The sequence below is a fragment of the Leucopleurus acutus genome (assembly GCF_964270905.1).
Source record: "Leucopleurus acutus genome assembly, chromosome: 4".
Classification (NCBI taxonomy): Eukaryota; Metazoa; Chordata; class Mammalia; order Artiodactyla; family Delphinidae; genus Leucopleurus; species Leucopleurus acutus.
The window spans coordinates 62,779,033-62,804,164 of record NC_139146.1 but is presented as its reverse complement, the minus strand read 5'-3'; the positions used below and the strand labels follow the sequence as shown (position 1 = coordinate 62,804,164).

Below are 25,132 nucleotides of genomic sequence, written 5' to 3'. Positions count from 1 at the left end.
CTCAGCACACCCAGCCAGCAGGGGACAGCACCTGGACAGAGTCAGACCCCACCCAAGGGTCACATTCTCATTCGCCCACTTAGACATGTTTGAAAAATGTACACTTCAACAAGGTCCTAAATTAAAAAGTGGCTCTGCAGTGTCTTGAGTCCTCTTAGAAGGGTTAGCACACCCACAGGCCCATCTGGCCCCAGGTTCTCCTCACAGAGCTCAAAGTCAAAGCCGGCTTATTTGCAGCAGTGGTACTTCCCCAGCATCATCTGCACAGTAATTAATGATTTCTTTTTCTTTATGGTTCTGTTTGGGTTGCACTTTTTTTTTTTTTTGCATGAAACATTTATTTACAAAAACACTGAATATATATGTTTTAATAACTATTTAAGCAATCATGTACTATTGATTTCAATAGTAATTACATTTGTTTTATAAAAATTTGCCCTTGGAGAATTTCCTCAGAAACAAATCATTCTCCAGGAAAAAAACCATACAAAGGAAAATATTAACCATTCTATTTAAAAGAGGTATCATGACACTGCAAAGCCACCTTTTTCCTTATGATCTGTTTGAAATGCATGATTTTCAAATGCATTAGCACGAACTACTACCTAAAAAGAAACTAGTGACTTGGTTTATAAAATATTTTATAAAAAAACAAGAATGGTCATTGAGTAAATAATTTAATAAGACTACCAATAAGCCACCAGAAGAAGAGATCCATGTTAAATTTGTATTATTCAAAAAAGAGCCACACCTACAATGATGGAGGACAAAGTACGAGCTGGCTTTTCAAAGCCAATGAACAATGACTTCCCTTTGGTCTTTAAACCAATCAAAAAATTACAGAGTCTTCTACAACACCACACAGGGATCCCAGGATATTAACTGAATCCATTTTTTTAAAACAAACTTTTGTCACTGGTTTTCTCTAAAGTCTCTTTGCCATTTTTTATATTGAGTGTCTCACACTCACATGGATCAAAGAGAATCTCAAAATCACATCCATCAGGAACATAATCATTGCTGCAGAAGCGTATCTGGGGTATTACCTATCCTGATTCACCACACTGTTTTGGGGAAAGCTACACAGTGCTATCTAAATGAAAAAGAAAACAAACTCACATTAGGGGAGGAAGGTGCATCTTCTATGCTTGCTAGAAAGATATTCCCCAAAGTGACTTGATGGCACTAAAACAGCAAAGTGGGCTAGCATCAGATGAAAAAGGACCCAGCTCTGGGCTTCCCTGGTGGCGCAGTGGTTAAGAACCCACCTGCCAGGGCTTCCCTGGTGGCGCAGTAGTTGAGAGTCCGCCTGCCGGTGCAGGGGACACGGGTTCGTGCCCCGGTCTGGGAAGATCCCACATGCCGCGGAACGGCTGGGCCCGTGAGCCATGGTCGCTGAGCCTGTGCGTCTGGAGCCTGTGCTCCGCAACGGGAGAGGCCACAACAGTAAGAGGTTCGCGTACCACAAAAAAAGAAAAAAAAGAAGAATCCACCTGCCAATGTAGGGGACATGAGTTCGAGCCCTGGTCCAGGAAGATCTCACATGCTGCGGAGCAACTAAGCCCATGTGCCACAACTACTGAGCCTGCGCTCTAGAGCCCGTGAGCCACAACTACTGAGCCTGTGTGCCACAACTACTGAAGTCCACGCGCCTAGAGCCTGTGCTCTGCAACAAGAGAAGCCACTGCAATGAGAAGCCGACGCACCGCTACGAAAAGTAGCCCCTGCTCGCCGCAACTACAGAAAGCCTGAGCGCAGCAACGAAGACCCAACACAGCCAAAAATAAATTAAAATAAATTAAAAAAAAAAAAGAAAAAGGACCCAGCTCCCATCACAAATGCATTAACAATCAGAAGCAAATTGTCCATCCATTTATGAATTCCAAGTACAAATCACATTAAATTTGTCTGAGTACTGCATACTTAGAACGCTAAAGATCCTTTAAGAAAAAACAAAGTAGTGTGTCTCAAGTCAATTCAAAAGAAAATAAGAAAACTGAAAGGCAATTGGAAATTGTGAAAGTTACATTCTAAGCTATTTATGAAATTAAAAAACTCTTCCTATGCTCTCCTTCAAACATACATATGCCAATCCTACTGCAGAAGATCAAGGGAAGGAGAACTCGAACATGTGATTAAAAAGACAAAGACAATTCTTTAATTTTTCACTCTAACAGAAAACAGATCACGGGCCCTGTCTGTAGCCTCTCCCTCAGTGAAGAGGGAGAGAGAACCTACAGTCTAGACTTGCTAGCCATCTTGTTTTGTTTAAAGACTTCTCTATGTGCAGAACCCCTGGCACTCTCCTCCCCACTAGAGACTTATGCTTTGTTCTGATGTACTCTCCTCCCTAGGAAAGTGCCACAAAACCACAGAAAATGCCCCTCGGCTAAAGCGGACATGAAATTTTTGATGAGCTCATTAAAGATTCATAATGAACAGACTATGGGCATGCCAGCACACACAGTGTGGTTTCCCGAGATAAGTGCATCTAAACGCAAGGACGACAGTGCGGTTCGGGCTTAATGCAGAAAACCGATGAGCTTGGGTTTTCTTCTGTATTTTGCTTTTATGTTTAGGTTTGATATACCATATAGTAGGTAACACCTGAATTTATTTTCAAAACTGAAAAAAAAGAGCGAGTAAGAAAAGTTATGTTCAATTTCATGTACAAAATGTTATATCCTTAAGACTCTCACACTTAGGGCTGAAATCCCAAGCGGGAAGGAGCTAGCAGAGGTCTCCCAGGGAGGGCTTCCCTGGTGGCGCAGTGGTTGAGAGTGCGCCTGCCGATGCAGGGGACACGGGTTCATGCCCCGGTCCGGGAAGATCCCGCATGCCGCGGAGCAGCTGGGCCCGTGAGCCATGGCCGCTGAGCCTGCGCGTCCAGAGCCTGTGCTCCGCAATGGGAGAGGCCACAACAGTGAGAGGCCCGCGTACCGCAAAAAAAAAAAAAAAAAAGAGGTCTCCCAGGGAGAGCAGTGCTCAGGGACCAAAATCCAGGTCCCCTGTCTCCCGGGCTGAGGCTCTCTCCACTTTATTATTTCCTTTCTCTTGTTCCTTAAGGGAGAGTTCCCCTGGTTTAGTAGTTTTCACGTGAAAAACCAAGCCCTGATAGGAATCTGCAATTCTGACCTGGCCCCTGTCCCGAGGCTGTTAAAGCTTAAACCTAGAGGAACTCAGGCCCACTTCCTTGAAGATCTGACAGGTTTGCTTTGCTATTTTTTATAAATAAAATTTCACAGAGAAGCTGCCTCCTTTCTTCCTTCTGGAAATTTAAAACCAGTACTGTACCTGAACCTCCTCAAAAATAGTTGCTTGCTCCTGATTAGTTAATGTTGTCAGGTGCTTCTGGAGTTCTAGTTTGGTTTTGGAAGAATTCATTCCTATTAAGAGAAAAAAAGAGACATGAGAACACTCTAGGTAACAGTAACGAGGTAGAGTTAACACTTCCCATGCTCACTCCCCCCTCTTACATGACTTAACCACCTTCTTCAGGCTTCTGAGGTTTTATGGAAAGTCTAATCAATAATGTCGGTGATGATGATGACCGTGACAACAAGCAACTTTTTTTTTTTTTTTTTTTTTTTTGCGGTACGCGGGCCTCTCACTGTTGTGGCCTCTCCCGCTGCAGAGCACAGGCTCTGGACGCGCAGGCTCAGTGGCCATGGCTCACGGGCCCAGCCGCTCTGCGGCATGTGGGATCCTCCCAGACCGGGGCACAAACCCGCGTCCCCTGCATCGGCAGGCAGACCCTCAATTACTGCACCACCAGGGAAGCCCCTAAGCAACATTTTTTGATTGAGCCCTCACGTGGTAGGCACTGACTTAAACATCAGGCCTGTATCATTTCATTTAATACTCAGAACAATCTGGTAAAGAGGACTCGATTAGCCCCATTTTACAGTTACGGAAACTGAGACCCAGAGAGCTCAGTTAATTCCCAAAGACCCCATACTGGACTCTACATCAGCTTTGTGTGGTTCCAAATTGCCTTTCTTCACCACTACTCCATGTTAGAACACCTCACACAGCCAGAACATTGTCCACAGGAAACGATAAATTCTCAGGGAGTATTTATATGTAAACTAGACAATCTCCCTTAAGGATAAACAACTACTGCCCCATTTGAAAACTGACCAACATTCTTCTCTTACAGGTTAGGCTAGGCTCTTTCACAAGAAAGTGATTTGTGTGGCTAACAACTTTCCCTTTACCACCACATGCTTAGTAATAGTCTTATGGCCACTTAAATAACATTACAAAGGATTCTGAGGGAAAGTCATTAAAATAAAGTTGCAATTTTAATGTCCATTAGAATCTGGTATTTCAGAAAGTTCCTTCTCCACACATACATGGCTCAGACCCTGTTTTGCCTTTTCTCGGTGCCAGAGATAATTGCTACCCATGATGAAAAGATTTGGGATGAAAGGATTTGTTGACCTAACTATCGTGGGAAAAAAACTGCTGCTGATTACTTTTATTCCCAGGGCAGTCCTGTCCCCATCCACATGCCACCCTGTCTTCTCCTCCTGAGGGTGAGCCACTGGGCAGGGCCTTGGCCAAGTCTCTGGGCCAGATTTATCTACGTTACTAGGATGGCCAGAGGGGACAGCTCTGAACAGGGACTTGGAAACCAGGCCTCTGTTTTACAGATGAGTTTGCTGAGGTCCGGAGAAGCCAGGAGACTGACAGGTCAGGAGGCCAATCAGCAGCCAAGCCTGCCCCAGCGCCAGTGCTCCTCCATCGCCCACCCCGCCCCCTGCAGCAGAAGGCAGGGCCCTCACCCTCCTAACAGGCGGTGGCAAGGTCGCTGCCCCTACTCAAACCACTGCAGCTCCCAGAAGTCCTTCCTCTTTCCACCACCGTTTTCTTTTTTTGGCCAAGAAAACCCTGAGGCCACCATAAAAATAAAAGCCAATATTTCTTACGTGATTGCTGTGCCACTTCATGCAACACTACATAAATAATCTCATCTGATCCTCAACATAATCCTTGGAGTGGGCACTATTTTAAGCAATTCCAAGGTCTATAGATGAAGAAACTGAGGCACAGTGAAGTCAAATGTCTTGCCCAAGGTTATCAGCTAAGGAAGGGACAAAGTCAGAATCTGACCCACATCTGTCTGCCCCCAGAGCCCACCCTAGGACACTCCACTGCTCCTTTACCCAGGCACTCAAGCCACCTGACGCCACTGCCTTCAACACGGAAGTGAAGTGCTAAGTGAAATAAGTCAGCCAGAAAAAGACAAGTACCGTATGTTTCCACTTGTACGTGGAATCTAAAAAACAAACAAATATAACAAAACAGAAACAGACTTAACAAAGGACTAGTGGTCACAGGGGGGAGGGGAAGGGGGGAAGGGTGAAATAGGTGAAGGGGATTAGGATGTACCAGGGGATTTAAACTACCAGTTATAAAATAAATAAGTCACAGGGATGTAATGTACAGCACAGGGAATACAGTCAATAATGTCATAATGACATTGTATGGTACATAAGAAATAAAAATACTGACTCACTATGTTATACATCTGAAACTAATAATATTGGAAGTCAACTATTCTTCAATCAGAAAAAAAGAGGTCAGTAAAAGTGCAGAAAGGACAGATGAATTTTATCAGAGCACAGTTCAGGTACTCCTCAGGCAAGCTGTCAGGTCATACAAGCCAGGCAAACAGAGATGCCTTTACTGCACTAACTACTTACATGTTGAATCAAAACAGTGTTTAAATTTACGAGTAAAATTAGCACTCAGAAATCATTAAATAAAAATCCTCCCTGCATATGGATGTCAATGACACAGTGCAAACATCCTCTCTTGGAAACACTGTACTGCTTGATGAGACATTCACATGTGGAGAAAAACCCCAAGAAGAGTCAGACTAATTATATATACTTCTAACAATCTCAGGTGAAATCATACAGACTATTCATATTCAGCAGGTCTGGAGAGATCCTTAGACAGTTCTATCCTTGTCTTCAGGGTGCCTCAATTCATTAGGTTCTTCCTGTCCCATCTCAAACCAGAGGTGGTCTTTGTGGTCCCAGCACCTGCTCTCCACTGTGCACCCTCCACAGGGCTTCTCACTACCTTCAGCCTTGGCGGGGGGGGGGGGGGCGGGGGGGCGGGGAACGGGAGTTTCTGCAGCAAGAAGGGGGCACTCCCCAAGTGATGCCAAAAGGTTTTAGAGGGGAGAAGCAAGGCAAGTGAGCCCGCCCTCATTATGTCTGGTTGAAAAGGCTCTTATTAAAGGGAGCTCTGATGAGTGCCTTTGCTTTGCTGAAGGCAAATTTACTTAGACAGCAAAAGGAAACCTCAGTAAAACTTTTTTTTTCCTTTTAGTGAAAGTATAATTCATTCCAAGAATTCCCAAAATGCTCCTCTAAACTTTAAAATAAGCAAAACACTATATAAATACTAGCAGTTGTACATAGTTCAAACACAGAATCAGCACAGCTGCACCCCTTACATGTTGTAAGTGTCCAACAGCACCCGTATGTACAGTGTATTCATTCTATTTTACAGAGTCCAGAGCATACTGACTATATCAATTTATTAAGAAAACAGTCTTGGGACTTCCCTGGTGGCACAGTGGTTAAGAATCCACCTGCCAATGCAGGGGACATGGGTTCGAGCCCTGGTCTGGGAAGATCCCACAGGCCGCGGAGCAGCTAAGCCCGCGAGCCACAACTACTGAGCCTGCGTGCCACAACTACTGAAGCCCACGCGCCTAGAGCCCGTGGAGAAGCCACCGCAATGAGAAGCCCTCACACTGCAACGAAGAGTAGCCCCTGCTCACCGCAAATAAAGAAAGCCCGCGCACAGCAACGAAGACCCAACTCAGCCTAAATAAATATATTTAAAAAAAAAAAAAAGTCTTTAAGTCTTTCTTTTTGTTGCCATGTCATTGGTCCTCTCCACAGTTTATGGAGTTCCTGGCCAGATCATAACTTCCTATTAGAACTACTCCTATGGGAACATACAATGAGCTTTAATAAATGACTTCATTCTACTTATTAGGGATGCAATATAGCAAAAAGCAAGAACCTTGAACTGTTCATAAAATAATCAGCATCTCCCCTACTAAGGTTGGCTCTAATAATGTGCCATCTATACTTTAGAAATGCTTCCCATCATGTAGGCAAAATATAACCCTCACTAGCCTTCTAATTGTGCTATTTATTGGATGTTTTTACATTAGTATAGCTTTCTGCTTTGCTTGGATAAATGAAATGATAATTCCGAAACAATAGCAGCAAAATCCCCACCACAATTAAACTTTTCAACTATATTTTTCTGAAAGCTATATCAAGTGGAACTCTGGAACCCTTCCAGTTCCTGCAGATCAGGATCTGCTTTATCTTCAAGGCCAAAGTCATTGTTGGCTTCTTAATTAGCTCATAAGAGACATTTCTGTCATTTACCTTATCTTGACAACCACTAAGGAAAGGGTTAGTGATCCTCTCAGATGGGATCTCTTGTTAAAGCACACCTTTTCTTGTTCCCAAATATATTTTGTATAATGTCAGCAAGGAGTAACAGCTAGGAAAACACAGTTGAAAATGGTAATCATTTTGATTCATTTTAAAGAGCACTGAAATGCCAGCAAATGAAACTTCAAAGACCTTAAGATGATGTCAATTTGTCTTTCAAAAGGGAAATCAGATACGACTTCAAACCCATCAGGATGGTTATCATCCCCAAATCCCAGAAACTAAGTTTGCTTATCCCTGAAATGTGCAAAAAATCCCTTTTCCTCCCAGAGGTGGTGAGGATTAAGTGGATGATAATACATGTTAAAGAAAACACTTAGTACAGTGCCAGGCACATCTTAAGTATGCAAACCGGAACGTGTACTGCAGTTTCTCCCTAAGCCACATTTCTAGGAATCGTAGTCCATACTCGCAGCATCACTTCCTGTGCGCTTTCTCATGGGCTCCTCAGCTGCAACCTACCTTACGGCTGCTCCCTCCACTAAAACTGTTCCGGCAGAGGTTATCGATGACGCTGTCATTGACTTACCCGGTGGAAATTCTTAGCTCTCTTGTTACGAGACCCCTCCATGGTAGCTGAAGTGACTGACCACTCACACCACCTTGCTAACAATGCAACTGGTCTTGTTCCCTGTGGTCCCCTTACTCCTCCAGTGCCCTCAGAGCCCCTTGAGGGGAGATGGTCTAGGCACAGTGCCTGACATACAGAAGACATCCACCTATGAGCCCTGTAACTAACACAAGCCTCCATGGGGCAGAACCTTCCAACGAATTTGCCCAGGACCCTTAACAGCTCCCCGTCCACCCTGCCGCCCTCCCACCCCGGCTCACCCTCAATCCGCTCACAGAGCTTGTGCAGGCCCTGCAGGGGGCAGCCCTCACACAGCTGGGCCGTCGCCTTCGCTGTCTGCTGCACCGCGGCCACTGTGAAGGCCTGCTTCAGGGTCATCATGATCTCATCCACCTGATCGAAGAGAGGAGACTATAGTCATCAAAAAGTTCATTTAAAATGAGCTGGGCAGATGGGACTTCCCTGGTGGCGCAGTGGTTAAGAATCCGCCTGCCAATGCAGGGGACACGGGTTCGAGCCCTGGTCTGGGAAGATCCCACATGCCGCGGAGCAAAAAGCCCGTGTACCACGACTACTGAGTCTGCGCTCTAGAGCCTGTGAGCCACAACTACTCAGCCCACGAGCCACAACTACTGAAGCCCACGCGCCTAGATCCCGTGCTCCGCAACAAGAGAAGCCACCACAATGAGAAAGCCTGCGCACTGCAATGAAGAGTAGCCCCCGCTCACCGCAACTAGAGAAAGCCCGTGCGCAGCAACAAAGACCCAGCGCAGCCAAAAATAAATAAATAAATTTATTAAAAAAAAAAAAAAAAAGCTGGGCAGAGATTTCAGGACTCTGTGGAAAGACTCAGTACTTTAACATTCTTCTGGACTATTAGTCACAGGTTAATGAATAATAATCATAATACCTGCTAGGATTACACGTAGCCTAGAAACACTACAAATGCTCAAAGCTCTTCAAGGAGATAAGGTAAAAACTAGACGCAAATTAAATACTGAACGAAAACCAACTCTTCTGATCAAAAGTCCAAAATGACATTTGAAAAATGCTAAAGCAGAGGGTGAAAGTGAGCAGGCCTTTAAGCATGATGAAAATTGAAAATGCACATCGAATTAAGTCTCGGGTATGTACTAGCTGGTTATCAAATAGTGACGAAAGAATAATTAAAGCCAAATAATATGTCAATGAGGCCATATGGCTTTGCTAAGTAAAGATATCAGTGAGGCTGAAATCCCTTGTAAAGGAGACTTTAAGAACGGCCCCTTCTCACTTACCAGAGCTTCATTTGTGCACTGAAACACGTAACAGACGAAATGAAAGCCTCCACCTCCCGAAGACTCTCGGCAGATAAACCCAAAGTGGTCCACATGTCTAATACCCTGTTGAAGGCAGGGACAAGAACAAGGAATGGTCAGTTATATCCAGAAAAGGCACCACTGCCAGACACGCAACTGAAGAGTCACACAGCACAATTTTAAAGGACAGTATAAAAGTATTATTTTCTCAGATGTTTTAAATGTCTGAAAACATCTCTCAAATATGAAGTTCTACTAAAATGTTACTCTGATTATCCCCACAATAAGAGAAGTAGGATCTGAAAACTGGAGTTTTTACTGCTCATTTTAGTAGTGAAAGGAAGTGGAGAAAAGCTGACACAAAAAAATGAGAATTCTTCTTCAGTATCAAGGAATAAGCAGACAAGAGATTAACATACAAACACATATGCACACACACGCAAACACATGCAGACACAAAGTTTAAAACATACGTACTACTAAAATAACAAATATGTAAATACTGAAGTAAACTGGTAGGAAGAATGAGTCAAAAATTGTACACACAAAAGAAGAGAGACGCTTTTAAACATAAGATATGAAGGCCAAAGTTCTACCATAGTTTCCTAAGAGCTCTTTTTAATAAATATTAATATGTACGCTTGTTTTGAAAGTATCAGCTAAGAGGCACCTTCATACAGATTAGACATTACCCATAAACATTAATATGCAGCATCTCCTGAAAGCACCAGCAGGCAGAGACATGAGTGCTGACAGCTTGAAGGGCAGGTGATCATGTAAACTTGTAAACTGTACCCTTTAGGAAATAATTAAACTATCACATGAAAAAGCAGATATTTAATACTAACATTACAATACAAATAGCAGCAAATCAAGATTAAAAGTATCTTGAGTAAAATTGGCACAGCTCGTTATAATTAACAGATTCTCCAACATCTCTCTATGAAACACACCCAGGAGACGTGCAAGCAAGAACTCAAGCAGATACTGTACTCTGAGGGAAACATCCTCAAAATAGTCACTATTTATTATATTTTAAGGAAGAAGAAATAATGATCTTGGTACCTCAAAAGTTATGAATTTTTATAAAGTAAAAATAAGTATCTATTTAAAAATATTAACTGTGTGTGTGCGCATATATAAATATGCACACACACACACACCTGGAAATCATGACTGTGGAACATTACTACCAATGCCTGAAAAAAAAGAAAAGGAGACCGATTTTCTCCAGTAGGTTATGGTTGCTAAAAGCAAAATTCTTAATTTCAAAATTATATTTATAGTTTGCCTTAATACACAAAAGGAAATGCAAGATCACAAACCCAGTACTTAGAAAGCATACATCGTGTGACCGTAACCACTTCTGCTGAATGACGGTAAAAGTATTCATTAAAAAATCAAATGGCAATTGAGCTGATAACCCATCTCCATTTACCTGAGAGCAAAAGGATATCTCCTTAAAATTTTTCTCCAACGCTATTTTTTTGGTGTCAGGACTGATGAGGTAAACTTCAGATTGACCAATCTTAAAAGACAAACAAAAAAAGAAACTAGCTTTTTATGAACACTGAATTCAGATTTATATACGAACTTTCTCATTTCATAACCTATGAAAATAAAGACTCAATGGGTCAAGCTCCTATAGAATTCTGACCATGTTATGTAGAAAATCACTTCAAGGTCACAATCTATCCTACAGATTTCAGGTAGCACAGACAACCATCAGTGTATTCACCTACATCAGGCAGCAGTCTTGAGGTGAAAGGACCAAATATACAGAAGTTGGCAACTAAGCCTCAGGTTCCCACATCCCCCCTTTGTAAGGAAGAGAGGTTTCTACATAAGTGAACCTCCCAGGAAACAGGAGCTTCTCTTTCAAGATTTCTAGAACACTTCCTAATGATTAGAAAAGTCTTCTTAAATTATTGTTAAAACAATCTAACATTTGTTGAATGCATACTGTGTTAGGTATTCACTACTGCTTACCTGACTTTCTAAAAAACCTAGAGCGTTAGCACAAATTAACACTGTCTTACATACCTGGGTCAGCGTAACAGATCTCCATTACAGCAGGGGACTGTGTTGCAATAACCACACTGTTAACTGTGCAGCACCCCTCCCTCACCTTGCTGCTCCCTGAACCCAGCTGGCCACAATGAAACCTCTGCTCAGTGAAAATCACTTCCTCAAGAAAGTCTTCCCTGATTCCCCAGATGCCCTCACAGCATCCTTTACTTCTCCTTTACGGCATTTATCACAGTTTTAGTGAGACAATTACCTGTACAATCGCCAGTCTCTCATTGGAATCTAAATTCCACGTGGGCAGAGATCATGCCTGTCTTGTTCACTGCTGTATTTCTAACGTATTACACAGGACCCTGTATACAGCAGTCACATAATAAGTACTTGAAAATAAATGCACTAAGCAGCTTTCCCAATGACACCAAGAGGGTTTTTGCTTTGTTTTGTTTTTTTAAAATATATATCACACATTACAGCACCAGACTGACTGCCAACGTAGCACTCTTTTCAGTATACTAGGTCAACCATGAAAAGAGGAAGAAATCGGGCCTCTGACACCCCATCTTGATCTTGAACCTGCATACATCCACACAGCCAGCTTCCTCACTCCTGGGCCATCCTCTGCCCCGAATTAGGCACAGACGCCAAGACTTACATTTAAGCTCATGTTGCTCTCTCTAGTCAGCCTTAGGCCAAAGAAGAGACAGAGGAGGCCGAGGAACAATCCACTCCCTATATTGTCAGAGACCAGCTTGCTACTGGGCCAGCTGAGTCCCATCGGCTCAGACCCAGAGGACTCCCAGGGAGGGCAGCCTGACCAGAAGAGCCGAGATCAGCATGGAACCCAGGAGCAGCGACTGCAAGGGACAGCTTCCCTGCCCATGCCTTTTCTGGCAGTTGGCTGTCAGTTTACCAAACCATTTCTAGAAAAAAGTGAGTGAGCAATTGGCTAAACTAATATTTCAGCTTGGGTATCAATTTCAAATATCATGTTATCCCCAAATCTAATTATCCAGATAACAAAGGGTAAGTATTTTACAAATTACTAAAAATAGTAAAGAAGGGGTATTTTCCAAAAAGATTTTGTTGAAATACATTACTTGAAATTAATATCCATTTTTAAAATCTCCTTTGGGGGCCTCTTTTACACATATTAACACTTCTTTCCACATTGAAAAGGTGTCTTCACAACCATGGGGGAGGGGGATAAAAGTCATAGAGGATATAAGATAAGAGTCTCTTTTGTGACCCCCTGATGAATTCCAAAGGCTAATTAGAGACTAAATGAGGATTTTATCTTGAGAAAAGAATTATTCAGTATAAAAACATATGGATTCACACATAAATCCAAAAGAAATGCACAAAGAATCTTCACGTGATAAAGCAGATTTTCTTTTAAACACACAGATCAGACTGGGGATGCGCATGAGGCTTTGATAATATTTTACCGTGAAGAGCATAGTTCGATTTTCCTCAATATCCGTTGGCTGCACAATACTGTGTCCACTAATCAGGTGGTTCTCGATATCGTTCTCCTCAAAGGAGCTGAAAAAACTACTACTCCGCAGGCCTGCGTCCTGAAACTCCTTCTTGAAGGCCAAGGAGCGCAGCCCGGGCTGGGAGAAGGACTTGCGCATCGGCCGTGGGCCCCGCTCCCGGTCCCCCGGCGGCTGCGGCGCAGCCCAGAGCTGATCCGAGGAGAAGCCGCCGCCGCTCACGTGGCTGAAGCCCTCGATGCACTCATCGATCAGGGCGGGCGGGGCCTTCCTGTGCGCCACCGCCACGCGGCCGCAGAACAGCACCTCAAACTTCTTGGCGAAAGTGTCATCGAACTCGGAAGGGCAGCGGAGCTCGTCCTGGCGGGCGATCTTCCCGGCCTGCCGGATGGAGCTGATGATCTCAGGCACCTGCCGGGCAAGGAAGGAGTGTTATTTGGAACCCGCAGTGGCTGGCACGGCACAGGACCCGCATCCACAGAAGCCAACGCCATGCTCTCCCCATCGGCACACGGCGTATTCCATCAGCCTGAAGGAGCATCCCACTGGAAATCTGGGACCAGGAGAGGGAAATGGGCAACTTACACAGAGACAAGAAGGGGAAAAGTATTTACTAAGCACCTCTTCCACGCTGGGGCTACGCTAGAGGATTCGCGCGCCCAACATCCTGCAAGCTTAAGTAAGGAGCTCACAGCCACACAGCCACACAGCCACACGTGGCAAGTCAAACCCAGGCTGGTCCCCCCACTCCAAAGCCAAAGGTCTTCTCCGGGAAGCTGCCACCAAAACATTATGCAGTTATTCTCATTTCATGGCAGTGCGTCTTGGCAGTGCATCAAGTCTTCCAAAATAAATGATGGGATGAGGAGAACAAGACTGTAATTATCTTATACAACCTTTCTTCTAATCAGAACATCATTATTGTCTCTAATGACAACTAACAATTTATTCCTCAGTCTTATATTCCCCAAGAGTTGAATAGTATTGACTACACAGCTAGGAGGTTTTAATCAAGGAGTAAGCAACCCATGACAGTATCATAATCAGGGCAACACACGGGCTTCTTTCCACTGAGCTTCTAAAGCCTTTGATTCCTAATGTAAAGTCATGATCAAGAGAATGAACAAAAGGGTCTCGTGTGCTACTGTCGGCACTACTGCTACACCCTCTCATCATTAGCTTCTGACAAGATCCCTCAAAGAAGCCACAGACCGAGATGAGTCCTCAACCGCATGAATAAGCATCTGTGCAATCATCTGGATGATGTACAGCCTCAGTACTAACACAAAATAGGCACAAATTCAATTTCCATAAGGAAGGGCCTAGTTTTTGTTATGCCCTAACACCCAAAGCCAATTTTTCCTTTTCTCTTTGTAAGAAAATCCAATTTAAGACCCAATACCCATAGGCCCAATGTCTTTTTAATGACATAGAGGGAAAAGAACCGCTTTTCAATTCAAGTCAAAGATCAATACATACAGTAAAGGGAGGTGGTTTTAGTGGATTTTAAGAAGCAAGCTTATATTCTGTGTTCATAACATAATCCCCAAAGACCCAACGACTCAAAAGACTTTTCTCTTTGTGATTTCGTACCAAGCACACCTTAAAGATAATCTCTGCCATAAAGATTAAGATATATCCTTTCAAGATCTTTTATCGTACAAAATGTCAGTTTTATCTTCAGAGATTTTATGTTTTAAAAAATTAATTCCTGAAGCATAAGACCTAAATGACACTAAGGAAGACAGAATTTCAACGTCAAGCAACCATGTGCCCTGAGTATTTGCTTGAGCTGTAGCTCATTCCTCCACTGACAAATAATTACATATCCTGTGGAGGCCTAAAAATTGTTCATCAATATAAAAGGACAGAGAGAAGAAAGTAGAAAGTCTAGATTTCACTCACACCTTTGCCAACCAGTCACTACAGGAACTTGGCAAAAACAGCCTGTTTTTCTCTCTGGGGGAAAAAAAATGCTTACAAGATTTTTCAGGTAAAAGTTGTTTCTGTAAGGGTAAAGAATAATGACTTTTTCAAAAAAAAAAAAAGAAAAACGATTTATGCAAGTGAAAACCTTGCCGCTTTTCTGAGCAAGTGGGTAAAATTATTTTATCAGGAGCCATGTGAATCTTCCTAATTATTAACCCCACTCTCTGAACAGAAAATTCAAAGCTTACTCAGTCTTTTGAGGCTTTTTTTTAAAACAATAACTGACTTTTCTATATGCTGGGTCTTCCACTGCATCTGAAGTGAGTAATGAATGGTGTCTTTCGTTACATATCAAAGGGGAGAGAAAATGTGTGAAGTCACATGAATTTATGGTGACTTAGCAATAAAAGGTACAAACACAAGTAAGACACAAAGTAGAGAACTTGCTTGTTCCCTCGCTTCACAAGGTCAGAGGAGGCTAAAGAGTACATCGTCCTTGGTCAGAGTTGAGCTGTGGTCATTTTTCCTACCACCAATCTCTCCTATCCTTTGATTAGAATCTTCGAAACACACGCTTTAGTCAAAGACCAGTGCCTCTCCCTGCTCTAGCAGGTGCCTCTCCCTGCTCTAGTGAGCTGTGTGAGTATGGGTATCAAGGAGATAATTGGGGTTAAAAAAAAATCTCAGGGATCCTGACAAGAATATAACAACTTCAGAATATTTGAAGGCGTATTGCCAAACACAGTTTCAACACTAAATTGTAAATAGTTAAAAATCTAACGTTTTTAAAACATTTCTGTAAGTCATTCAAGTATACTAGGAGACTAAATAAAAAGTGGACTCCACATGTGCCTAAGTTTGCAAAACTTTGATAGTTTAGTTCCCTTAACCAGAACAGACCTGAGCACCATTTTTTGAAAAATGAAGGCATATGACAAACCCACAGCTAACGTCATACTCAACAGTGAAAAGCTGAAAGCACTCACTCTAGGATCAGGAACAAGACAAGGATCTCTCGTCACTTTTATTCAACACAGTTTTGGAAGTCCTAGCCAAGCAATCAAAGAAAAAGAAATTAAGGAATCCAAATTGGAAAGGAAGAAGTAAAACTGTCACTGTTTGCAGATGACATGACACTATATATAGAAAATCCTAAAGATGGTACCAGAAAACTACAAGAGCTCATCAATGAATTCAGTAATGTTTCAGGATACAAAATTAATATACTGGGGACTTCCCTGGTGGCACAGTGGTTAAGAATCCACCTGCCAATGTAGGGGACATGGGTTCGAGCCCTGGTCCGGTCAGATCCCACATGCCACGGAGCAACTAAGCCCATGTGCCACAACTACTGAGCCTGCTCTCTAGAGCCTGCAAGCCACAACTACTGAGCCCACGTGCCACAACTACTGAAGCCCGCGCGCCTAGAGCCCACGCTCCGCAACAAGAGAAGCCACCACAATGAGAAGCCTGCACACCACAACTAAGAGAAGCCTCCACTCGCCGCAACTAGAGAAAGCCCGCATGCAGCAACAAAGACCCATTGCAGCCAAAAATAAATTAATTAATTAATTAAAGAAAATTAATACACAGAAATCTGTTGCATTTCTATACACTAACAACAAATTATCAGAAACAGAAATTAAGGAAACAATCTCATTTACCATTGCATCGAAAAGAATAAAACACCTAGGAATAAACATACCTAAGGAGGCAAAAGAACTGTATTCCAAAAACTATTAAGATGCTGATGAAAGAAACTGAAGACAACACAGACACATGGAAAGACATACTGTGTTTTTGGACTGGAAGAATCAATATTGTTAAAATGACTATACTACCCAAGGCAATCTACAGATTCACTGCAATCCCTATCAAACTACCAATGGCATTTTTCACAGAACTAGAACAAATAATTTTAAAATGTATATGGAAACACAAAAGACCCCGAATAGCCAAACAATCTTGAGAAAGAAGAACAGAGATAGAGGAATCATGCTCCCTGACTTCAGATTATATTACAAAGCTACAGTAATCAAAACAGTATGATTTTGTACTGACACAAAAGCAGACATACAGATCAACAGAACAGGATAGAAAAACCAGAAATAAACCCATACACTTATGGTCAATTAATCTACAATATCTATGACAAAGGAGGCAAAAATATACAATGGACAAAAGACAGTTTCTTCAATAAGTGATGCTGGGAAAACTGTACAGCCACATGTAAAAGAATGAAATCAGAACATTCTCTAACACATATACAAAAATAAACTCAGAATGGCTTAAAGACCTAAATGTAAGGATGGATACTATAAAACTCCTAGAGGAAAACATAGGCAGAACACTCTTTGACATAAATTGAAGCAATATTTTTTTGGATCCATCTCCTAAAGGGAATAAAAGTGAAGACAAACAAAGGGGACCTAATTACACTTAAAAGCTTTTGCACAACAAAGGACACCACTGACAAAACAAAGACAGTCTAGTAGATGGGAGAAAATATTTGCAAATGATATGACCAATAAGGGATTAATATCTAACATATATAAACAGCTCATACAACTTAACACCAAAAAAAAAACAACCCAATTTTTAAAATGGGCAGAAGAATAGACATTTTTCCAAAGAAGAAAGACAGATGGCCAACAGGCACAGGAAAAGATGCTCAACATCACTAATCATCAGGGAAATGCAAATCAAAACCACAATGATCTCACACCTGTCACAGAACGGCTATCATCAAAAAGAACACAAATAACAAATGTTGGCAAGGATGTGGGGAAAAGCGAACCCTCTTACACTGTTGGTAGGAATGTAAATTCGTGCAGCCACTGTGGAAATCAGCATGGAGGTTTCTCAAAAAGCTAAAAATAGAACTACCATATGACCCAGCAATTCCACTACTGGGTATACATCTGAGAAAAACAAAAATGAATTTGAAAAGATACATGCACCCCAATGTTCACAGTAGCATTATTTACAATTGCCAAGACATGCAAAAAACCTAAGTGTCCATCAACATATGAATGGATAAAGAATAGGTGGTGTGTATATATATATATATATATATACACACACACACACACACAATGGAATACTACTCAGCCATAAAAAAGAATGAAAGTTTACCATCTGCAGCAACGTGGATGGATTTGGAGGGCATTATGCTAAGTGAAATAAGTCAAGAGAAAATCACTTATATGTGAAGTCTAAAAAATACAACAAATTTAGTAAATACAACAAGAAAGAAGCAGACTTACAGATATAGAGAACTAGTGGTTACCAGTGGGGAGAGGAGCAACATAAGGGTAGGGGAGCGGGAGGTACAAACTACTGGGTGTAAGATAGGTTCAAGGAGGTATTGTGGAACACAGGGAATATAGTCAATATTCTGTAGTAACTGTAAGCGGAAAGTAACCTTTAAAAATTGTATAAAAATTTTTTTAAAAAAGAAAAATGAAGGCATACTGTCCACTTGTGATGAAATCCTGAATTCTCTATTTTTTTTTATAAATTTATTTATTTTATTTTTGGCTGCGCTGGGTCTTCATTGCTGCACATGGGCTTTTCTCTGGTTGCAAGAGGGGGCTACTCTTCGTTGCGGTACGCAGGCTTCTCACGGTGGTGGCTTCTCTTGTTGTGGAGCCTGGGCTCTAGGTGCGTGGGCTTCAGTAGTTGTGGCACGCAGGCTCAGTAGTTGCGGTGCACGGGCTCTAGAGCACAGGCTCAGCAGTTGTGGCGCACGGGCTTAGCTGCTCCGCGGCATGTGGGATCTTCTGGACCAGCGATCGAATCCATGTCCCCTGCGTTGGCAGGCAGATTCTTAACCACTGCGCCACAGGGAAGCACCTGAATTCTCTATTCTTTATAACTCTGTCCTAGACTCACCTATACTGTTGCTTGTTACATAAGGGAACTGGGCCACTTACTTCATTTTAGTTTCAAACATTGTCCTTGGTATGACTGGATGCCAGAAGGTAGGGATTCAGAAGTGTGAGATGAACACAAGGTAGCCCTCTGCCTTGGAAGGGAGTGGGGCCTGGAGGGAAGTTTGGTTAGAACCCTTTACAGTAACAGAGATGGGGTTTGCTGGGAACCTGGACTAAGCAGCAAGCACTGAAGACAGAGAGAAAGGCTGCGTGAAAGATTCTGGAAGACAGACCCACAAGACTTGGTGATTACCCAGACAGGGACATTGAGGGTGTGGAAGACGGCACGGGACTCACAGGGCTCTGGCTTAGACTTCTTCAGTAGAGAATACAGAGGCAGCAGGCTTGAGGAGAGATTACAATGAGCTCTGCTCCTGTCCATGCTGAGTACGAACAAGAGAACTTGAACGTAAAGGCATCTAGTGGGCAGCTGGACAAGCCAGCCTGGAGTCCAAGACAGGAGATCTAGACTGGACATCACCAGCACATATACACAGACCAGAGGTGGCTGATGCCTTGAGAACAGAAAAAGGGAAAGTAAAGGAAGAGGGCAAAGATGAGATGTTTAGGATACACCAACATTTCAGGTATAAAGAAGCTGAGGAATCACAGGCAGAGAAGCAGGAGGACAGGCAGGCAGGCAAGGATGATGCCAGAGATGGCAAAGGAAACAAGCACTCCTTCAAGAAAGGGAGAGGAGGGGGCTGAAACTAAACCAAGGGCTGAGACGGATCTGCTGAAGTTGGCAGCTTACAGACAGACATATATAAAATAAAGAGGGGATGCCCACACTGACCGTCCAAAGTAAGCAAGCAATTGAAAAATGCTCAAGGTGACACTTTAGTCTATGAGAACGTATACTTCAAGTTACAATATTTACTGCAAACATACAGACACTTTCAGGGCAAATAGGCTGAGGTCAGTGGAGTTTATTCCCACGATATGATCTGAGTACTTTGAAAAAAATCTGTTTTTAGTTTAGTCACAGCAATAATATCTACGTCATTTCTGATTGCAGATAAGCAGATAAAGTAAATCAACTAACTGCAGCAAAAACAAGAATCTGAAAAGCATTTTGTTGAGATAAATTCAATGAGGGTTTGAGATTTGGTTTTCTTTCAATAACAGGGATCACAACAAAAATGTAAATTGAAATGAATCACCAATAATGAAGAAACAGGCCCTCTTTTAGACATATAAAAATTTACTGAACTGCTCTTCTGTCAACCTATTTGAATTTATACTAAAGGTCAATTTTAAAGCAAGTCTGCACTTATTTCACAGCCAAAACAAGTTTCTTTTGAATTCACATACTAACAAATACACAGTATAGTATGAAGTTTCTGTAGCAGGTTTGAGTGAATATTGTTGTATAAGTAACCAGAAAATGATACTCTAAGAGAATTAGAAATATTCATTTCTGTAAATAAAGTCCTTATTTAAACCTGTGGGTCAAGTTTCTTTTTAAGGATTTGAGGATTTTAAAGGATTATAAACACACGGCAAGTGTAATTTTATTCACAAGGACTTAGGAAAGAGCTCCTGAAACAGTATTTAGAACAAAAAGCCATTTTGCTGTACGTTTACACGTTTGTTTTTCTGCCAACTAGTAACAAATAAAATATTAAATGAATCTAAAGCAGCCCATATTTGCATTTAGAACTCTAGCATTTCCTCCTGTTATTTAAGATTAAAGCATTCCAAAATTGCTAAAACATGGCAGGCCACACTGTGTTTTGTCCGTTGGATTAAATGTTCCCACACTGCAAGGAGTTAAAACAAGAACTTCAAACAGAAAATAATCATTCCACATAATTATTTTCCAGAAGGAACAGACTTGTGTTTTCTTTTTGTTGATGAGTGGTTATTTGTACTTGTTGGTCATAAACAACGTAAATAGGGGAAGAAAACGAAATTAAACCGTGTCGCCTCACTCTACCTTACATGCCTTGAATTTCACACAAAACGACTAAGAAAATACCTTCTTACTAGTGCTCCATACTCAAGTTATTTAAAGAGAATAAGACAGCTGCCTAATGCTCTCTATATAAGACATGCATGAGCATTCATATTACCCAACGGTCCAGCCTGTCAAGACTAGATTCGAAATAAAGATGTGAATACACCTCATACAGTGAATAAGACGAGATTCCTCCTGGCCTTAGTAGAGGTTCACAGTGCAGGGAGGAAGAGACACGTCTGCATGTGCAATTTCCAATGCGTGCTGGAGAAGGCTGGTCCCCAGGAGAGGTCTGTCGTGACTCCTCGAAGGGAACCAATGCCTCCACTCCTGCTGTGCGCTTACAATTAGCCAAAGGGCAGATGAATGCATTACATCTTCCCAAAATAAAGATCAAACGTGCTGTGAGCTGGCTGGGGAAGCGCCTGGCACGTCAGAAACGCTGATGACTGCTGGCCCCTAACGCAGGTCTCACACCCTCAGTCAGGACTGCCTCATCTTTCTATCCTCCAGGTCAAACAGAAGTAGTAGTATTCAGCCACTCTAGTTCTGATATGGCAAACTGGATAAACTCTTATCTTAGTAGATTTAAACCCCATGAAAGGTGCAATGCAAACACAAAACCCAGCGTCATGTGTCATGTTCCAAAATAATCGTTTGAAAGGTTCACTACAACCTTCTGGCTAAACTGGCACTTTTCTACAAACACTTAAAACAATGAGACTAAAATCCAACTTGAGAAGTGATTTAACAGCTGCAGGAGCTAACAAAAGAAGGTGGGAGAAGAAAGGAAGAGTAGAAGAAGATACTGCTGTAAGATTAGGAAGTTGTTTCATTAAGTTTTCTAAAACAATTTTTAGAAGCCAAGACGTTTTCAATGGTCAGCATAAACACTGACAGAAATCACTGGATGTTCAACCTGGGAACATGAGTCCTCAAAGTCCAACCCTCTTCACTTAATGCACTGATTCGCAACTCAAATGTGGCCGCACATTAGAACTGCCAATAATTTTAAAAACGAGTGACTACTCATCAGTTGAGGTGAAGCAGCCTGTGGAGGTGGGGCCCTGGCACCTGCAGTTTTTGGAAGCACCTGACAGCTCTCAGCTCTCTTACCACCTGTCCTCTATCATGCCCCGAGGTAAGGAACGCGCTCCTCTCCCTGCCCGCTACACCATCACACCCAAAATCCATGGGATTATTAAGACCCTAGGCAAGCTGTGAACAGCAATAAAGCAGCCCAACTGCACAGATCCAGACCCTGCTCATAGCACAGATGAACAAACTATTGAAGACAAAAACACAAGACTCGCCACAGATATCTGACAAGCTATTTATACCATTTAAGGGCAAATCTGATCTGCAAATAAACTGACTGTATTTCAGAGGTCTCAGGTTGTTAAACACGTAAGAGCAAATGCCTTATAAGAAATGCTACTCTATAATTTTGATTAAAGTTTACTTCAAAATAATCTCTCCAAGATTACGAAACATTCACAAATATAATGAACTAGCAGTTAACCACAGCAATCACCCGGTATCAGTTACGTATGTTACATAATCTTTGAAAAGGGCTACTGCGGTCTCTCTTCTACAAGGCAGGGCAACTAAAAACGTATAAACGTGCTATAAGAAACCGTTAAACAGAGCGCTGGCTCCTTCTCCAGGACACACGCCATAATTAGTTTCTATAAATGATGCCCTTTTGAAATTTTATCACTGAGGAGAGATCTTCAATAAAGGAATATTTGGTCACATAGTGTGCATTTATAAACAAAACAGTGAAACCAGCTAGAGCACTGGGCACCAATAGTGTTTTGCTTCTACCTAAAATCACCCAGGACCAAACATATTAAACTCGTTAGGTGGGACACACAGGCCCACCCAACCCACAGTTCATGAAGCCACAGTTCCCGGACCATGTCCCCTGCAATGGAAGCAAGTAGTCTTAACCACCGGACTGCCAGGGAAGTCCCCAGACTCCTTTTTAAACTCAGCAGCAGAATGTACTCTTTAGTCATCTTTTATTTTCAGTAACAAGCTTAATACACATCCATATAGAAGAAAAATACAAAGACATATAAAGTTAAAGTTGCCTATAATCCAAGCCCAGAAATATCACAGTTAGCAGTTTTTTTCTTACCTACGGCTGCTTGTGTATACTAAATGGTCATTTCCTTTACTTAAAAAAAAAAAAAAAAAAGGATCATAGTGTTCTGCATTTATCGTCATGGGCATAGTGTCAACCCATTCGAGAACCATCTCATTCCTTTCCGATCACAGCATCAATTCATTCACTGCAAACACTGTACACGATGGAAATACCAAAAAAAAAATTTTTTTAACCTATTCAGGATCCAATTCCAATTAACCTCATGCTACCTGCCATGAACTCTGCTCAATCAGAAGCCGTTCTGGCAAATGTGTGAGGAGCACCCCAAACTTTGCATACACCACTTAGGCTCCCCCTAGCTGTGTTTAGAGCATGAAGTGTTTGTGTGCATGTGGGAAGAGGCGGAGGTAAGTAAGAGAGATGAGAGTGAACCCAGTATTGCTTTTTAGACCACAGAGAAACACTCCATTTGGAGGGAGATGGGGGAGAGAGGGCATGTGGGAGCAGAAACAGAATAAACTTTAAAAAGATAGAAAAAGTCAGCCCTAACTCCTTCCCCAGCTGAAGCCATGAATTTACTGCACTGACAGTTCCTACAGGGAACTCTGGAGCTGAAATGCCAAAATAAGCTCCAAACTCTGCCACTTCATGTGCAAGTCTGAGCAGGACACCCAGCTTCTTCGAAGCTCGGCATCCTCTTATATCAAAATTGGATATTACTAGCTACCCTTTTAGGTTGTTTTGAGGAGAAAATTAAACAATGTGAAAGTTGTTAGTGTAGAGCCTAGCACATATTAGTTTCCAAAAAATGCCAACTGTGACCTTCACATTTGCCAAGTAAGAAAAGGTCAACTCTCTATTATTAAAGTAACAGCACCTAAAGGCAATGAGCTTGCTATTATTCCAACTGCCTTTCAGTACAGAACTGGTAATAAGTGACAAAAATTTATTCCATATCAGCCAGCCACAGATAATGCCAATCACATTTTTAATGTGACCAAATTTCCAAACATCCTGTAGGCAATGAAACTCTCGCCCAGCTCACCCCAAAATATAAGAGTAGCAAAGCTCTGATTAAAATGGAGCTGGGGGGGAAGACGGCGGAAGAGTAAGACGCGGAGATCACCTTCCTCCCCACAGATACACCAGAAATACATCTACACGTGGAACAACTCCTACAGAGCACCTACTGAACGCTGGCAGAAGACCTCAGACCTCCCAAAAGGCAAGAAACCCCCCACGTACCTGGTTAGGGCAAAAGAAAAAAATAAACAGAGACAAAAGGATAGGGACGGGTCCTGCACCAGCGGGAGGGAGCTGTGAAGGAGGAAAAGTGTCCACACACTAGGAAGCCCCTTCGCGGGCGGAGACTGCGGGTGGCGGAGCGGGAAAGCTTCGGAGCCGCGGAGGAGAGCGCAGCAACAGGGGTGCGGAGGGCAAAGCGGAGAGATTCCAGCGCAGAGGATCAGGGCCGACCAGCACTCATCAGCCGAGAGGCTTGTCTGCTCACCCGCCGGGGCGGGCGGGGCTGGGAGCTGAGGCTCCGGCTTCAGCTGGAGCGCCGGGAGAGGACTGGGGTTGGCGGCGTGAACACAGCCTAAAGGGGTTAGTGCACCACGGCTAGCGGGGAGGGAGTCCGGGGAAAAGTCTGGACCTGCAGAAGAGGCAAGAGACTTTTTCTTCCCTCTTTACTTCCTGTTGCGCGAAGAGAGGGGATTAAGAACGCTGCTTAAAGGAGCTCCAGAGACGGGCGCGAGCCGCGGCTAAAAGTGCGGACCCCAGAGACAGACATGAGACGCTAAGGCCGCTGCTGCCGCCACCAAGAAGCCTGTGTGCGAACACAGGTCACTATCCACACCCCCCTTCCGGGGAGCCTGTGCAGCCCGCCACTGCCAGGGTCCTGTGATCCAGGGACAACTTCCCCGGGAGAACGCACGGTGCGCCTCAGGCTAGCAACGTCAAGCCGGCCTCTGCCCTGCACTCCGTGACCCTCCCAACCCCCAGCCTGAGTGAGCCAGAGCCTCCGAATCAGCGGTTCCTTTAACCCCGTCCTGTATGAGCAAAGAACAGACGCCCTCCGGCGACCTACACGCAGAGGCGGGTCCGAATCCAAAGCTGAGCCCCTGGGAGCTGTGAGAACAAAGAAGAGAAAGGGAAATCTCTCCCAGCAGCCTCAGAAGCAGCGGATTAAAGCTCCACCATCAACTTGATGTACCCTGCATCTGTGGACTACATGAATAGACAACGAATCATCCCAAATTAAGGAGCCGTGTGGATGAAAGGCTCTTGGTGCTGCAGCCAGGAGTTAG

General features: G+C 43.0%; 1 protein-coding gene across 1 annotated transcript in view; it reads right to left on the bottom strand.

Annotated features, from left to right (window-relative positions):
* TBC1D1 (TBC1 domain family member 1) overlaps window positions 1–25,132 on the bottom strand; it is a 142,382-nt gene that overhangs the window by 90,867 nt on the left and 26,383 nt on the right. Inside the window, exons 2-6 of the mRNA XM_082838273.1 lie at window positions 12,839–13,297; window positions 10,804–10,893; window positions 9,345–9,449; window positions 8,328–8,460; window positions 3,295–3,386 (exon numbers count right to left, since the gene is read on the bottom strand). Of these exons, the coding sequence (XP_082694399.1) occupies window positions 3,295–3,386; window positions 8,328–8,460; window positions 9,345–9,449; window positions 10,804–10,893; window positions 12,839–13,297 (879 nt within the window). The remainder of the gene's footprint in view (window positions 1–3,294; window positions 3,387–8,327; window positions 8,461–9,344; window positions 9,450–10,803; window positions 10,894–12,838; window positions 13,298–25,132) is intronic.